The 17237-nt window shown below is 38.0% G+C and overlaps 1 protein-coding gene across 2 annotated transcripts in view; it reads right to left on the bottom strand.

Moving 5' to 3' along the window:
• Window positions 1-17237, bottom strand: part of AACS (acetoacetyl-CoA synthetase) — an 86987-nt gene that overhangs the window by 20378 nt on the left and 49372 nt on the right. The window contains exons 10-13 of one of the 2 annotated variants that reach the window (XM_044658733.1): window positions 16359-16483; window positions 9536-9600; window positions 9272-9394; window positions 3032-3145 (exon numbers count right to left, since the gene is read on the bottom strand). In XM_044658733.1, coding sequence (XP_044514668.1) covers window positions 3032-3145; window positions 9272-9394; window positions 9536-9600; window positions 16359-16483 — 427 coding nt within the window. The remainder of the gene's footprint in view (window positions 1-3031; window positions 3146-9271; window positions 9395-9535; window positions 9601-16358; window positions 16484-17237) is intronic. The other variant, XM_044658734.1, reaches the window with a different exon arrangement.

The following is a 17237-nucleotide window of genomic DNA, read 5'->3' on the forward strand; positions in this document are numbered from 1 at the left end:
GTAATATTTTTTCTGGAAAGGGGGTGGCAGGCCAAAAAAGTTTGGGAACCACTGATTTAACCTATCCAAACTCTTTCACAGATGGCACACTTGTCAAATCCACAGACAACATGAAGCCTAGAAAGATACCTAGCAAACTGGAAGACAGTCTAGATCCTAAAAGATCTTGGCAAGTTATAACAGTAGACCAAAGTGCCTGAGATGAAATTTAATAAGAATAGAGATAGGGGGGCAGCTGGGTAGCTCAGTGGAGTGAGAGTCAGGCCTAGAGACAGGAGGTCCTAGGTTCAAACCCGGCCTCAGCCACTTCCCAGCTGTGTGACCCTGGGCAGGTCACTTGACCCCATTGCCCACCCTTACCACTCTTCCACCTATGAGACAATACACCGAAAGTACAAGGGTTTTAAAAAAAAATTTTTTTTTAAATAAAAAAAAAAAAAGAATAGAGATAAAAGCTCTACACAGTCACAGACTTAGAGTTGGAAAGGTCTTTCGGAGTCGACTAGTTCAACTTCTTCATCTTACAAATGATAAAACCAGGACCTAGAAGAGATGAAGTAAGTTGACTGAAGTCATAAAGGCAAAAGAGAAATCTCAGAGTCTAGTAGTTTTCTTTTCTACTCCAGGCTGCTTAGAGGCCACTCCAAAAATCAGCTTCACAAATACCTAATGAAACAAAGTTCCTGTGAAAAAGGGCTGGGAGTTTGGACTGAGTACAAATTCATTATGAGTCAACAATATGATAGAGTAATCAAAAAAAATCATCTTGTCCTAAGCTGAATTAAAAAGATTAGTATTGGGGCTTACTAGGTGGCTCAGTGGAAAGAGAGTCAGCTCTGGAGATGAGAGGTTCTGGGTTCAAAGATGGCCCCAGATACTTCCTATCTGTGTGATCCTGGGCAAATTGCTTAGCCCCAATATGATAGTCTAGCCCTTACCACTCTTCTGCATTGGAACCAATATTTTGTATCAATTCTCAAACAGAAGATAAAGGTTTAAAAAAAATAGTGTCTGAAAAAAGGGAAGCAATAATCTTAGCATGTTCTGCTCTAATCGAGATACACCTGGAATATTGGAAAACCATAGACAAGTGGGTACCTTCAGGTGCTACCAAGACTACTTCCTGCCTACTTTATGTGTACCCTGTACGTATCTAGTTATTTCCATGTAATTTCTCATGTCATAAAGTCAACTCCTTGAGGATAGGAACAAATACTTTTGCCTTTCTTTGCATCTCCAGCACTTTCTACAGTACCTGACACAAAGTAAATATTTAATATTAAAATGGTGGGCATCTCTGATGGCTAAAGGCAGGTACTTAAACATAAACATCTAGCTGTTTTTTTCTCACTTGCCTATAACAGAGGCATAAGCAAACAGGTGAAAAGTTTGAGGACTAGTCCCACCATGACCTTGCAATCAGTCAGTCAAAAAGCACTCACAGGGGGCAGCTGGGTGGCTCAGTGGATTGAGAGCCAGGCCTAGAGATGGGAGGTCCTGGGTTCAAATCTGGCCTCAGACACGTCCCAGTTGTGTGACCCTGGGCAAGTCACTTAACCCCCATTGCCTTGCCCTTACCACTCTTCTGCACAGATGGTTAGGGTTTTAAAAAAAAGCACTCACACAAGGGGAACCAGAAATAGTGCTACAAAGTAGTCTGTATTAAACTACACTGGGGATGAGGTGTCAAGAGGAAAGAAATGCTCTAAAAGATGGAAGAGAGATCTATTCAAATTCAAATTCAAAAAAAGGACAGGCATTTATTTAGGCATGATTGTAAGCATGTTTACCAATATCATCATATTTGATACAAATTTCAAAAGGATTTATGTTTTATTATCTTTATTTTACAGATGAAGAAACTAAGGTAACATGAACAAAGATTACTAAGCATGTCTAGACCACTGTTCTGACCCAGCCATTGAAACATAAACAAAGGCATTCAATTTCCAGGGAGGAAAGTGATAACCCCATCATACTCAGACCTGATCAATCTATGTTGAATATAAAATCCATGTGGACATAGCATATTTTGGGATAGATATGAGATGGAAGTTCCCAGAGAAAGGTAAATCTCCTTCATTTGAAATAATTTGGAGGAATATTTGTCCAAACTAGTGGTGATGATTCTGAATTTCAGAATATTTTTAATGCAATTTTCTTTAATGGCCTTGAGTTAATGCTATATGAAAAATATCTGAAAGATCTAGGAATAGTTGGTCCAGAAAAGAGAAGCCTGAGGGGCTCTGGGAAGTCAGGAACACTAAAACACTGCTAGTGAAGCTATGGCTCAGTCCAACTATTCTGGAAAATAATTGCAATTATGTTTTTTAAAAGTTACTAAATTATTTAAACTTTCTGACCAACTGATCTCATTGAGTATGTATTCCAAGGTAGCAAAAAAGAAAAAGAAAGGTCCCATACAAATTAAGAATATTGCCACATCCATCTGGGACAGCTAGGTGCCTCAGTGAATAGAGCACCAGGCCTCGAGATAGGAGGGCCTGAGTTGAAATCTAACCTCAGACACTTTCTAGCTGTGTGACCCTGGGTAAATCACCAAACCTCTATTTGCCCTACTTTCCTCATCTATAAAAATGGAGATAACAACAGCACCTATCTCCCAGGTTTGCAAGTATCAAATATGATGATATTGGTAAACATGCTTACTTACCACCATGCCTAAATAAATGCCCGTCCTTTTTCCCCTTACCCATTTTGGATGGGACACTACATGAAAGAGTAATTAAATTTGTTCTCCTTGGCCCCCAAAGACAAAACTAGAACAATATACAAAATGTCCAAAGGTTCATAGTGTAAGCTCAGTATTAAGGAAAAACTTCCTACCAAAGAGTTGAGTATTCAGTCCCAAAAGGTTAGGTCTCAAAGTAAAATCTCAATGACTACTGGTGGGTATGACACAAGAAGAATTTTTAATTGAAGAGGAGTTAGACCAGATGACCTCTAAGGTACCTTCTATCATTAAAATGATGGGATCTGTTTTAAGAAAGACACATAGCAAATATGTTACCTTCCTCATTCCATGCTTCCACTGCCATGCCCAGATTCCTGGCCTGAATTTCTCCTTTATAAACAGGAATTGAAACATTTTGACCCATAAAACAGGAAATTATGTCAGTGCCACCTGCAATGAAAAGCAGAAGGAATATTCATAATTCAAGAAACTGAAGAAAGCTGTTGATTTTGTTTTAACTGTCACACAGAGGTCGAGGACCCAAAGGATAAAACAATTACTGAATATTCTTTCTCCCAATATTGGCCTAGAAGGTGGGAATCACTGTGGCCATCTATTTCCTTTTTTAGAAGTGCTAGGGGTACTTGAAAGCGAAGAAATTATCATCTGGAGAAGTTTAGTCAAAAGATCAGATTGGCAAGAGGTGGAGAGCCAAGATTTGTTCCTAGGTCTTCCTATCTCTAAAGCCCCCTCCTTATCTACTACTCTACATTGCCCTCACTGGAGCCAGAGGATACGAGATAAAGGCCACTTCTTTACTCTGGCCTGGTGTGTGGATTCCAACCCACTGGGGCTTCCAAGGGAACAACCATCCAAGCCCCCTATCTAAAACCAAAGAACTGGGCTGCAGGATGTGTGCACATGTGTGTGCGCACACTCAGAATGTATGATGGCCTGAATTTCTGAGGAATCCCCTCCATCAGCTCTCTGAAAGAAATGAAAGAAGTGATCCCTGCCTTGAAGGAATTCCCCTTAAGGAATGTCTAATGTGAAATATCCCCTTCTCCTGCTCTAGAAAACATGAGTGACAGGTAACAAGGAACAGTAGTATCTCAATAACTGAGTTTGCTGGAACCAAGAGTCAGGCACGAGATTCAGGGAAAAGTGGAATCTCAAAGAAGTCGTCACTGGGTAAGTAAATTATGTGTGGATTTTAGGATGACTTGGCTAACCAAGGCACTAAAGGTGGCTCAATATGTTGCACTTTGGACTGGGGTGAAATTCAAAAAACAGTTCACTGCTACAGAGCTGTGAGGAGAAGGGGCTACAGAAAAATCAGGCTTTCTTTGAGGTTTTTTCCTCGAAACCTTTTTAACAATTCCTCTTTTGAAGGCCGAAAACTCCCATTTAAATAAGTCTGTGAAAATTCCATTTCCTTTAAATTCCATTTCCAAAGCACATCTATAAGAAATTACCTTGCCCTGACATTATACTAGGTGAGAATCATTCCATTTTTCCCCCAGCTACTAACAGACACACTAATTTCATTAAAATATCTTTTATTGGTGAGTTTTTTAAATGTCAGTCTATCCTGAGGCTAAAGTGCATAAGATATTTTTGTTGCAAAGTAAAAAGCCATAATAACAATGAAAGCTGTACTATACAGATAAAAAGCACAGATCAGAATGCTATAGCTGAAAGGGACTTTAGAGATCAACTCTCCATCCACTGAGAGAGGAAACAGAGCTCCAGAGAATTTGGTCAAGAGACTTTTCCCCAGAAGTCTCATAGCTAAGGCTAGAATACAAAGCTACAGTATCTTATTCTCAGTCTGGTGCTCAGGATGCCATTGTCTTGGTCATGGGCTGGATCAACCAATACTCATGTGAAATACCTCCTTCACAGTCATCAACTAGCAAACTAAAGGCCACCACCTTAGTTAAGTGAGACCTACTACCCTTCACCTAGACTCCTGCAACAGCTTATCTGATATCTTATCTGATAGACTCCAATCTGGCTTCTCCAATCCATCTTCCACACAACTACCAAAATCATTTTCCTCAAACACAGCTGTCACTGGATCACTCCCCTAGTCAAGAAACTCCAATGGCTCCACATTACTCACAGAATCAAAAATGAGCTTGTGTTTATTAGCCTTTAAATCCCTTTACCATCTACCTATCTCTGCTAATTACATAGCACATCCCTTTACCCATGTTACGATTCCAGATAAATGGAGCTTCTTGCTGTTCTTCATATATCACATTTTATCTACTACCTCCTTGCTTTTGTCCTCACTGTCCCTCAAGCCAGGAATACTCCCTTCCTCACATCTGACTCTCAAAATCTCTAGTTTCAAAGCTCAGTCTAAATGCAAACTCCTACATAAGGCCTTTCTTGTTATTCCCAATTGCTAGTACCTTCTCTCCCAAATTACCTTGTACAGATTCTGAATGTACCTGATGGGGTGTCCTAAAAGTCTTCATGTAGTTTTAAGGTGTTAAAGCTTAACAGTGCACAAAGACTTTTGGGACACTCTTCACAAGTAAACATTGTCTTCCCTAAGTCAAATCCCTGAAAGCAGGTGCTATTTTTGACTCTGTATCCTAAGACTGATAAGAAAACTCCTTTTTAGGTATATGGTAAGAAGAGAGGCAGGCTAATTTATTACTGATGGAGCCATGAATTTGAGTAATTGCTCTGGAAAATAATTACATAAAAGACATTACTAACTTTTTAATACTATTTGATCCAAAGATCCCACTTCTGAGAATATATCCCAAGGAAGTTACTGAAATCAAGAAAAAAAGAATAAAATATTCATGGCAATCAATATTATCTCTGATAACAAAAATCTAGAGACAAAGAATATGATTAACAATTAGAAAATATCTGTACAAAATATAGCATATAAATGTCAGGAATATTACTGCATCATACTCAGTGCTCCAAGGAATCCATGACCTTAAGGATTTGGTTGTTCCTTCCAACAATGTGGACTATACCTATCTACATTTACCTACTTGGTGCCATTCTCGTCAGTAACCTCCCACAAGTTTGTCAGGGGGCATCCACCCAATATGCATAAGCCTTCCCTTCTTAATCAACTGTAATCCCTCACTTTTGCCATTTTTCTTCCTATCATACGACTGCTTGGTCTACTTTCTCTTCCTATCCTCTATTCTTGGTAATTTCCTTTTCTCCTGGTCTCTGGAGCTCTTTTGTGGTTATCTATTGCCACCTGCTCCCACTTACCTTGCACTTCCTCCACTCCCCTCAGCATAGTACTCATTTTTAGTTCCTTGAAAACAATGATAGTCCATATCTCACTGCCATATAGTAATATCAATAAAATGTTAGTATGAAAAAGACGGGCCTTTGTAAAGGAGTCTTGTAACTTCCTGAAACTAAATAAATCTACAAATGCTTATTGTGTGCCAACTGTGTGGATACAAATGAAAAGAATGAAATTATCCCTATTCTCAAGAAGCTTCATTATAACCAGTTAACCTACTCTCCTCCTGCTAAATGTTGTCCATCTATTCTGTCCAAGATATTCATACTGCTAGACAAGTTCCACAAGGTGACCATTCAAAAGAATATTGAAACTTGGGCAATAGATCTTCTTCCATTACTTCTTTCCTGTGTGTACAGACAAGTTAAAATCCTTTGAGTAATCCCAGATCTGTTTCAGGAGGTTCTATGATGTCTTGGAGCTTGATGCAATCAACACAATGTCAACTGAAAACTGTAACACCTCACCATACATAGGGAATCCCTCTTCCACCTAGACTCTGCTCTGGCTCTCCTCAATCACAATGTGGCAAATACCTTTAGTGAGCACGTATCTTCCTTTTTGAATGTCTAACCTGACAGTTACAATCAGAAGATTACTGAACAAAGTCATTTCTGTTATATCTTCCAAGGAATCTTGAATGTTCTTTATACAAGGATAAGAGACATTGAGCTATAAAAGACTTTTGTACAAGATGTCCTACTGAATTAAATACTTTTATAATCAATAAACCATGAAACCTTAAGCTATAGAAAACTTTTGGTTAATTGTGAAATGCTGAAAGTTGTTAAATATCATTTCTGGAAATCTGCCTGTCCTCTACTAATACCTTCATTAAGAAGGCCCTTAAATCGTGCACAGAGGATTCGCATAAAAATTTTGAACCAATGGGAGAAAACAGGTGCTATCTGTATAGTTATTGTAATTTTTTCTCTATTAATCAAGTCATTCCTCTCCTTTAAATACCCTTACCATATTTATAATCTCACTTCTCCTCTACATATACTCAGTCCAGTTTAGTGCTTCTTCCCATCTTTGAGTTTGTTATTTTCAAATGGATGTCATATATCCCCTGCAGTTCTCTTCTGTCTATAGCTCTGCTACCACTATCACCCTTCAATGCCCTCAGGATAACTTTTTCTAGTTGGGTGTGTTGCCAAGTTTTCTTTCAATTAGCTTTATCCTCTATGCTTCTGCTTGCTTCATGAAAGGCCACTAACCCATAATTGCTCATCATCCTTCTTAAAATTTTACAAACAAGTTTATAGTCTACACTGGCATACGGATCTTTCCTGGCCCCTCTGCTGCTACAGCCTTTCCCTCTTAGTTTATCTTCCAATCACTTAACCTTTTATGTCCCAATGTAATTACATGTTGTTACTCCCATTATGATATAAGCTCCCTGAGTGCAAGGCCCACTTTTGCCTTTCTCTGCATTCCCAATGATTGTTAGGCACAGTACCTAGAACTTAGGAAGTGCTTATTAATAAAATGTTTACTGACTGAATGCTCTGGCAGCCATCTCTCTACATTTGGCAAATATGTCAAATGTTTGCTGACTAAGGCACTTTCTGGATTTTTTTTTGGTCTCCTTGTTGTGGTAATTAATTTACATTGGTTAAACTTCTAAACATTATAGTCAATGTTAATATCATTTATGTAATCCATTTTTCATTTTGTAAATTTTCAATTTTTGGTTTTTTTTTCAATTTTTTTTTCAATTATTGTTTAAATACTTCTGGGTTAAGTCCTTTCAACTGTATATCATCTTCTCATTAATATTCTTTCTTCTTTTTTTTAAAATTTAAACTAATTCTGACCTATTAGACAAGAGACAGATGATTCAGGGATAACTCTCCCATCAATAAGAAGCCTTCTGTTAAAATAATATATATGTCAACTTTTATTTTAGTGCTCACCATAGTCAACATCTACAAATTCTTTTCTTTTAAGAATGTTTATGATGGGGGGTAGCTGGGTGGCTCAGTGGACTGAGAGCCAGAGGTCCTGGGTTCAAATCTGACCTGACACTTCCCTTCAGCTTCATTGATTCATTCCTTCATGTTGACAAAGGCTTATCCTTATATTATCTTCCCCAAATTCACTTTCTTCCACCTTTGTACTAAAATCACCAAGTATCAGAGCATACACTAATTTGATTTGAAGGGTCTTAATCAAGTTCTTTATAGAATTTTTCCATTATTTCATCTTCAGTAACAGACATTGGTCAACAAGCTGCAATTATTGTCATAGATGTTTGTAAATATTTATCATTATCTCTGCAATATGTGATGACCAGATATCTCCTGAAATAATATTTACTGTTGTCTCTGGGCGTATAATAAAATGTCCTCCCATTGCCTCCTTTCTTTGTCCAAAGAATAGCTATCAGTCATTCTTCCATTCAGCTCCTTGTCAATATGTCCACTCAATGGTCAATGGATAAGGAGCTCACATTTAGAGTGCCAATAGCCAAATGAAAGTTTATTAGCATCATAAAAACTGAGATTCCTTAGGTCTTTACTGTGCCATAAAAGAAAGATAGATATGAAGAATTCAGAGAAACATAGGAATTGATGCAGAATGAAGAAAAGTCAAAAGAATATATATTGTGACTATAATGATATTTTAAAAAGTAAACATGGAAAGAAAATAACACTTTGTGCTATCCACCTTCAGAGAAAGAATTGTTGGAGTCAGATGGATGCAGATCAAACCATACAATCTTTCACATCAGTGTATTTATGGTTTTATTTTGGGGTTTGGGTTTTATATAAGTGTGCTCTTACAACAATGCCCAAATGGAAGTATGTTTTGCATAATAATAAAAAGAAAATTAAAAAGAAAAGAATATTCTGGTCAAATAAAACATTCACTATTGGTTCCATATTTCCAAAGCTCCTAGAAACAATTCACCTCTGTTATTAACTCTTTTCTCCACAAATGTACTTTGTAAAGGGGTTTGTTTGGATATTTGTTGGAAAGTAATTACTGTCATAATATACTGATATGCTATTACCAATAAATTTTTAAAAAATAAAAAGCATTACAAATGTGGAAATGGTGGTCAACCAAGGACATATAGATGACTGGGAGAAATAGTCTTGGGTTAACAATAGGAATAGGACAAAAGTCAATAGGAAATGACTTTTGGGTTGATTTTAAGAGTATCTGAGAGATACACAAAGACTAAGTCAACCTGGAAATGAAATATTCCCTGGGTCCATCATAACCTCCCACTTCTGCTCTTTCCACTCCTCCTCCAATACCTTGAACATTACCTGAGATAGATCCAAGGAGGACACTTTTCTTTATATATTTGTAAACATACTCATAGCTTTGGGCTTTTAATGGGGACCCTGTGGACAGGATAGTGTGAAGAGTCTGAAGATTGTGGGTTTCCACTAAAATAAAGAACAATTAAAAAGTTACAGTTAAAATCAGTTTTTTAAAAATATCATTAAAATGAAGGAAATACAAAATCAAATGTAGTCCATTTTCTTGGAAGAAACATGTATAACAAAAGCTTTAGAAAGTCTATGTACCTGGTTTCAAGTTTCTCTCTTCAAGTACTGACAGCCACTTGGCCCCAGTTCCAAGTATTGTGATCCTAGGAGCAAGGAAAGGCATGGAAACAGAAAGAAAACAAAGAAAACAAAAAAGTTTGCACAAAGTTTACACATTTCAAATTTTAAAACTTTCTAAAGTTGGTAGTTTACATTCTTCCTTTAAAAAAAAACAAAACACCTTTACCTACCAACTTAAAATCAGTACTAAATATTAGTTCCAAAGAAGAAAAGCAGTAAGGGGTAAGGCAATTTGGGGAGGTGGAGGGGGTGGGGGGAGCAAGTCATTTGTCCAGGGTCACAAAGCCAGCAAGTATCTGAGGTCACATTTGAACCCAGGATCTCTCATTTCCAGGCCTGGCTCTCTATCCACTGAGCCCTAGATGTTCCTTGGTAATTTACTTTCAACTGTACTTTCCAAAATAATCACTTTCCTGGGTTGTATTAATGATTAACATTGTAAAAGTCTTTCCTAAAACCTTTCCTCATCCTAGGAAACATGTTGCCACATCTTGACATTAAGTATCTCTGCTATTCTCAAGTCTATAGCAATTAGCTTTATCCAAATCCATCATCTTCAGTTAATTAGCTTTTAAGTACACATAACTTGGTGAAATGGTGAGGTCTACCTCCCTACAATTCCAGAGTCCTTAAGCACCTATAGCAGGACGGGAAAGGAAGAAAGTCTATTTTCTGTAATTAGGTAACTATTGTTATTAATTAAAATGCACAAAATGCAGCAATTTCCCAAAAAATATAATATGTAAACTCTTGCTTTTGATATGGATCAAATCACTTGGTCATTTTTACTTTTTTTCTCTAAATCACTGGAGCTTCCAACCTTTTAAAAATATTCACACTCAACAATTAATACCTCATGCTACTGACAAATATATATTATGCTGGAAGTATTTCTAAATTATATTAACAAAGAAGAGAAGTATTTCCAATACCTTACCCATATCAAAGGAATATCAATAGAAATATGGGCATAAGGAGCACTTTTTTTTTCTTGTCACATAAACAATAGCTCTGGTAAAAGGACTCATATAATCCATTCTTCATTCTCCACACCAATGTTGGGAAGTAGTGGAACAAATGAAAGCATACATGCAGATATCCTTTCCTAATCCACCAACCAGGAACAAATGCTACAGGCAAGAATAGCTCTGCCAGTCCCTAACCCAGCCTTGGTTCTAAACTGAGTATCAGCCTTTTATCTCACTGTCCTCAGGACTCCTAAGTCCATACTTCTTTTCAATTATGACTATTACTCTTTCCCCTGGCACTCTCCACAGAGCAAGTAACAGAAATCAGTCCACAGAAATTGAGGGCAGGAATTTTTTAGCCTTTAGTTACTGCAAAGCTCAGTATCATTTTGAAATTGCCCTTAGAATTATAGCCAAGTCACAGGAGACTTCTAGGTGCTACCTGTGGAAAGCAGACATTTTGGAATACTTCATGTCTACTAACTTCCAATGTTTTCCACAGACTCAACTTAATTGAAAAGGACTGAGATGCAGAAGCAGAGCAGGAACAAAGGCAGCAAATGGCAAGAGTGATTCAAAGTTGAAGCTTGTACAAAGGCAGCAAATGGTAAGAGTGATTCAAAGTTGAAGTTTGGCAAGGAAAGCTCTTTGTCTGAATAAGGGAACAAAGGATTCAAGAGAAAAGGTCAGTGTAGGAGTTGAACTGGTCCACCAAGGAATCAAAATGGAAAAGGGATGAGAATATAGCCAGAGAAGGGATAATGGCCTGGGAAAGGGACAGACTGAAAGTCACGCTGAGGGCAAAGAATGGGTTTAGAGTTGCAAAACAGTCAGAGATGGAGGAAGACAATAGACTGTAATCAGATAAGTGAATTTCAGAGTTCATGGACATGAAAGCGTCACCATTTGTGGGTGATGAGAAGACTAAATAAAAGTATAACCGTTTCTCTGGGTGCAGCTGAGATGAGGAAGAGGACTGAGTCATTGAAAATGGAAGACAAGATCATGGGAAATGAGTAAGCTGAGGAAATGGAGGTTTTTGAGGAAGTATCAATATATATGTTTGGGTTTTTTTTAACCCTTATTTTCTTAGTAACAATTCTAAAACAAAAGGGCAAGGGCAAGCCAATCAGAATTAAGTGACTTGCCCAGGTAGGTCACACAGCTAGGAAGTGTCTGAGGTCAGATCTGAACCCAAGCCCTCCCAACTACAGGTATGGCACTCTATCCACTCACTATGCCACCTGGCTGCTGCTATCAATATATATGTCAAAGTCCCCTAGAATAAGGACAAGAGTTGAAGAGGACAAGAGAGACTACAAGCAAGGCATTGAATTTATTGAGGAAAGAATGTCCACAAGGATATTGGAGATCAGCAGACAACATATACTAGAATTCTGACAAATATAGAATGAGTCAATTTCAAAATAGTAGAGATAACTAGAGGATGATGGTAGAGAGAACTGGGAAAAAGCAATGGCAACAAAGAATACCCTAACTCCCATCCTCACTACAACTCTTGGAAGATAGGGAAGTGAGAAGTAGGAAATGAGTGAAAGTACAACCATCAATAGAAAGAGAGGCCAGAGAGACTCAGGAGGGACCTAGGTTTCAGTGAGAGCCAGAAGATGGAAGGAGTGGGAAAGGAAAAGATTTAAGATGAAAGCAAAGTTAGAGCATGCATTTCAGAAAGCATAGTGGAGGGTGTCGACATTGAAGGGGACAGAAGAAATAAGAAAGCAGGCAGTGGAGGAAGTTTGAAAAATGATAGCCAACAGTTCAGAATCACTTGGATGAGGAGGATGTGCCCAGAAAGAAGTTTGTTAATTATGAAGAACGAGTTTGGGTAGGCTATCATTAGGATGTGCTGGAACCAGCTCTAACTAGCTTGGCTAAGAGACTATCAAATTTTCATTGTAAGCATTTATACCTCAGAAATCACTAAAATCAAGGGCAATTTATTGTTTTTTTGATTGCCTAGACTTAGGAATCTCTCTAAGTTAATTATGCAGATTAAACTTAAATGTGTGTAATATATACTTTTTTTTTCCCCAGAAAGCCTAACTGCTAACCATTTACCAGCTCCCTTCTGTAATGCTCTTTATACACTGCCTGAGGACAAAAGCAGTATAAGTCTCAGGGAAGGAATTCATCATCAGAAGTGAGGCCTGATGGCAGAAGGTTAACAACATGGACATGTATTGGCTAGTTTAAAGTTTGCAAAAGGCTTTACAACTATTATCTCATTTCAGTCCCACAATGCCCCAGTTATCGATATTTCTAGGAGTTTGGCTTCAGAATAGAGACTTCTCAGAGTTTTAAGATGACCAGAAGGGAAACCAGTGAAGGGAGTTTTCTCCCCTGCAGGCAGCCAGGCCAGTTGACTGGCAAGAAAAACCTGATGGAATGGCTTCTACCTGAGCAGGACAGAGTATAGTTTCTTCCCCACTGCCCTAGAAGACAGGAGACCAGTCAGAGAATGGCTATTTCCCCTTCCCTAAAGTTAGGAAGAAGCTAAGTGAGAAAACTGGCATGGAATGGAATGGTAATTATGTGTACTACTACAAAGCACTTTTAACATGGACTGGAAAGATGTCACTAAATTAACCACCCAACCAGTGTCACAACTAAAAATGGCTTCAGAATCCCTGCTTTGGACAGATGGTTTAGTCTCTCTGGAAAGTATATGAATTTCTTCAGGTCACAAGGGGAGTGCTCAGCAAATCACTGCTTCAATGCACTAATCACACTCTAGTCAATTACTGAAGTAATCATTTACTAAATGATCCCTGAGTAACTCCCAAAACAATTAACTTCCACTAAGAGAATAGCTGATTCAACCTACAGGATCTTGCCATTTCTTACTACAGCATTATGATAATACCCAGTCACAGATGAGCAAAATTAAGCAACTAAAACAATTCAGGGCCAACTCAGTTACTAGTAAAATCTATCCGGGGAAAACATTCCCAAAGTTTTGTTCCTAATACAAATCATTCATCCAAAGGTATCTCAAATATTTCCCCAATAAAGAAGACAAAATAACAATATCTTTTGGGTAAAAAAAAATTATTAATTCTTTCAAAATCTTTGGCTCTCTGTTAGTATGATAAATGAAATCTTTAGCAATCAATGATGTTTAATACTTAAATTTGGCTTCATAAGTTAAAATATCACAGGAATTTCAAGGGTTCTGTTTCAACCCTCACAAGTTCTGAACAGTCATTAATCTTGGGAGAAAAGAGTAACCATTTTAAAGATTGCATTTAATTCACTGTCAATGCTTCCTTTCTCTTAGAAAGAAGCAAAGAAATCTAAACTGGAGACACTTACTTCTTTGGTTCCTAAGGGAATGGTCATCTTATTTCACTTTGCTTCCTTTCCATCAGTGCCTCACCCTCACCATGCAGAAATGCTTTAAATTTAAATATGACATTAGTGGCCGCACAGAAACATGATCATTTAAATATTCCAAATGCTTCCCATGGGGCCTTGCCCTCAAGCTTTATGACTAACATGAACTCAGAAGAAACATTTTCCTCTAACTATACCAACATAATATCTCTATCTGCAGAATGATTTCAAAGGCTATATATATAAAGGGTGAAGATCTTTCTTCAAGTCAAATCCCAAGGAATTTTATTAGAAACAACCTCATTAGGAAATGTCCTAATAGCATAAGCCAATGTCAAGATTTAAATACCACACTAAACAGGCCAAATTGCATTTAAATGATGAATGGACAATAAATATTTATTCTCACTTTTATTTCCTACCATGAATAGTTCCAAATTCAAGAGTAGTTACATTTCAGGCTGGGGTTTCCTCTCAAGTCTCATGAAAGTACCTAGACTCTATATAAACTGAAAAACTACCCTTGGTCAAGGAGAAATGAAGCATCATTGCACAAATGTATTAATCAAAATAAAATCTTCAAGAGTATTGAGTAACTTATCTAGCAAACAAGATTCTCATGAAAATAATCTTTTGACCTTTCTTAATAACGTCACTCTGGAAAGGAACAGGAAGTCAATTATGGAACAATTTCATTGTCCTCTCCTTGCTTCCTATAATCTACATGAACCAAAGAAATGGCCCATACATACCTCAGTTTATACTGGCTTGTGGCCATTCCCTAAAATCTTAGCATTTTGCCACTGGATCTAGGAAGAAATATCAGATCTTTTGATATGATACTTGCAATAGTGCTATAGAAAAACAATGACAATTTTGGGGGCTGGCTCAAAGAACTGTGGTTCTTTAACAACAGAAGCTAAGAAAGGGGCAGTTGGGTAGCTCAGTGGATTGAAACCCAGGAAGGTCCTGGGTTCAAATCTGACCTCAGACACTTCCTAGCTGTGTGACCCTGGGAAAGTCACTTAACCCCATTGCCTAGCCCTTACCACTTTTCCGACTTGGAACCAATACCCAGTATTGATTCCAAGATGGAAGGTAAGGGTTTAAAAAAAAAAAAAGAAGCTAAGAACTATCAAACTGAATCACAGTGATTCAATCAATCTAAAATTCTGCTTCTGATGAGAAACAACTGGTCATTTATAAGAAAGTAGGGCTCTCTTTCCTAACCAAATATCATGCCTTGCTGGTTGAGGTAGCTTAATAAATGACTACTGATTGATCAGCCTCCCAACTTTGAACCAAATAGCCTTAACTGCTCTCTATTTTAAAAATGTATTACAAAAAAAATTGCATTACAGAGCAGCTAGGTGCCTCAGGGGATAGAGAACCAGGCCTGGAGATGGAAAACCTTGGGTTCAAATGTGACTTCAGACACTTCCTAGTTGTGCAACTCTAGGCAAGTCACTTAATCCCCATTCCCTAGCCCTCATGGCTTTGGAACCAATACATAGTATTGACTCCAAGATGGAGGGTAAGGGTTCTAATAATAATAATAATAATAATGCATTACAACCCTATTATTCATTAACTGAGATATCAATAAACCTACATTTCATCTTGCCAGCATGGGCCCTCCCTCTACTGGTTTCCCAAGTTCCCTCTATACCTTCTCATCTGTTACAATCTGATCAATTTCCTTCCCTAAATTCTGTGCAAAGGATTATCTCCATCTACTGGAGACTTTCTCTTGGTTCTTTTACTCAGTTTGTCCACCTGTATAAAAAAAGAATTCTCTTTTGTCCTCAATTTGCTACTGCTGAGCTCTGAGAAGAATCTCCTGAAATCTATCACTATAAAGGATTCAATGAGTAATCCCTGTATTCCTCCTGTTCAGATGCTTCAAGCTCCTTAGATGTCAGTCATACTCTTCCCACTCCTCCATCTGAGTCTTCATCTTCCTAGAAGAAGACTTGATTCATCATCTTGACTTGTCCTCATACTGCTATTCCTGTAATCTTCTGTTCCCTTGAACATTTAAGCTGTCCTTCCTTGGACCAGAACGGCACACAATATTCCAAGGAGAATTCATGCTAATTTTGTACAGGGACAAGAGGAGAGTATTTTCTTTAAACCCTTATCTTCTGTCTTAGAATCAATAATATCCATTCAAAGGCAACAGAGCAGTAAGGGTTAGGTAAATTGAGTGACTTTCCCAGGGTCACACAGCTAGAAAGTGTCTGAGGCCAGATTTGAGGCCAGATCCTCCTGACACCAGGCCTGGTGCTCCATCCACTGTGCCAGCTAGCTGCCCTGAGGAGAAGTCTGTATCAAATGCCCTTCTCAGTTGTACCCTGAATTTAGCTGCCTTAAGGCACATATTGAGAACAGTTGTTAATACTTCCCAAATCTCATTCTTCACTAATAACCAACAAATGGTTAACATCTTATTTACCTACCCTAGTCTGTCAACCAAATCCCAGAGCACATTAGCCGTTGGAACCAAGGGAGAACCATCATACAGGACCACGGAAGCTCCTGTTGCAAGCACAGATACCAGCCAATTCCACATCATCCAGCCAATCTGGAAGAGACAAAGGACCAATGTTTATACCAGGAGAAATCTCTCCATTCACTCAGCATCTTATTCATTTGGATGGCAGCCAACTCCAATGGGTCAAGAAGGCCTATTCCCTCCCACAATTAGACATTTTATACATGCAGTACAGCATGAAAAGATGTGGAGGGCATATGAACAATACCATGTCTAACTCAAAGGAATTTTCAAAGGCAAAAGGGCAAGAGTCAAGCCAGGCTGAGAAGGGAAAAGACCACAAACATGGTTATGCTCCATACATAAGAGAGGACCATTAAGAGGACCAACTCCAAGTACTATAATTCACTTGGCAGAAAATAAAGGAGACCTGCACGCCCCCACTTCCCCTCATTTAGGGGGTAAGTTCTAGGAATCCTCCAAATAGGGAAATGAAATACTGTACTTTCTCTGTAAGTTTATAAGTCCTCAATAAAAGACAAAATTATGAAATTTTAACAAGGAAGATCAGTGCCTACTAAAGGCTCTTTCCCTGATGTAATCAGAAACAAAAGGGCAAAGGAAAAGAAAAGGTTTGAAGAAATTCAAGCTATATGTCAGCTAAACTGGTTGCCTAGAAAATTCACTACATGGGTAAGCACAACAAAGATCACAAAATCACAAATGACAAAAGCTGCAGAGCCTCTTAACTCCCATCTTCAACATTAGCCTATAGTGACCCAGTTTCCCAAAGAAGGGCCAATTTAAACATTTCCATTCAGTATTACAGAAAGAGTAATAGAAA

The sequence above is a fragment of the Gracilinanus agilis genome, chromosome 1, assembly GCF_016433145.1.
Source record: "Gracilinanus agilis isolate LMUSP501 chromosome 1, AgileGrace, whole genome shotgun sequence".
Classification (NCBI taxonomy): Eukaryota; Metazoa; Chordata; class Mammalia; order Didelphimorphia; family Didelphidae; genus Gracilinanus; species Gracilinanus agilis.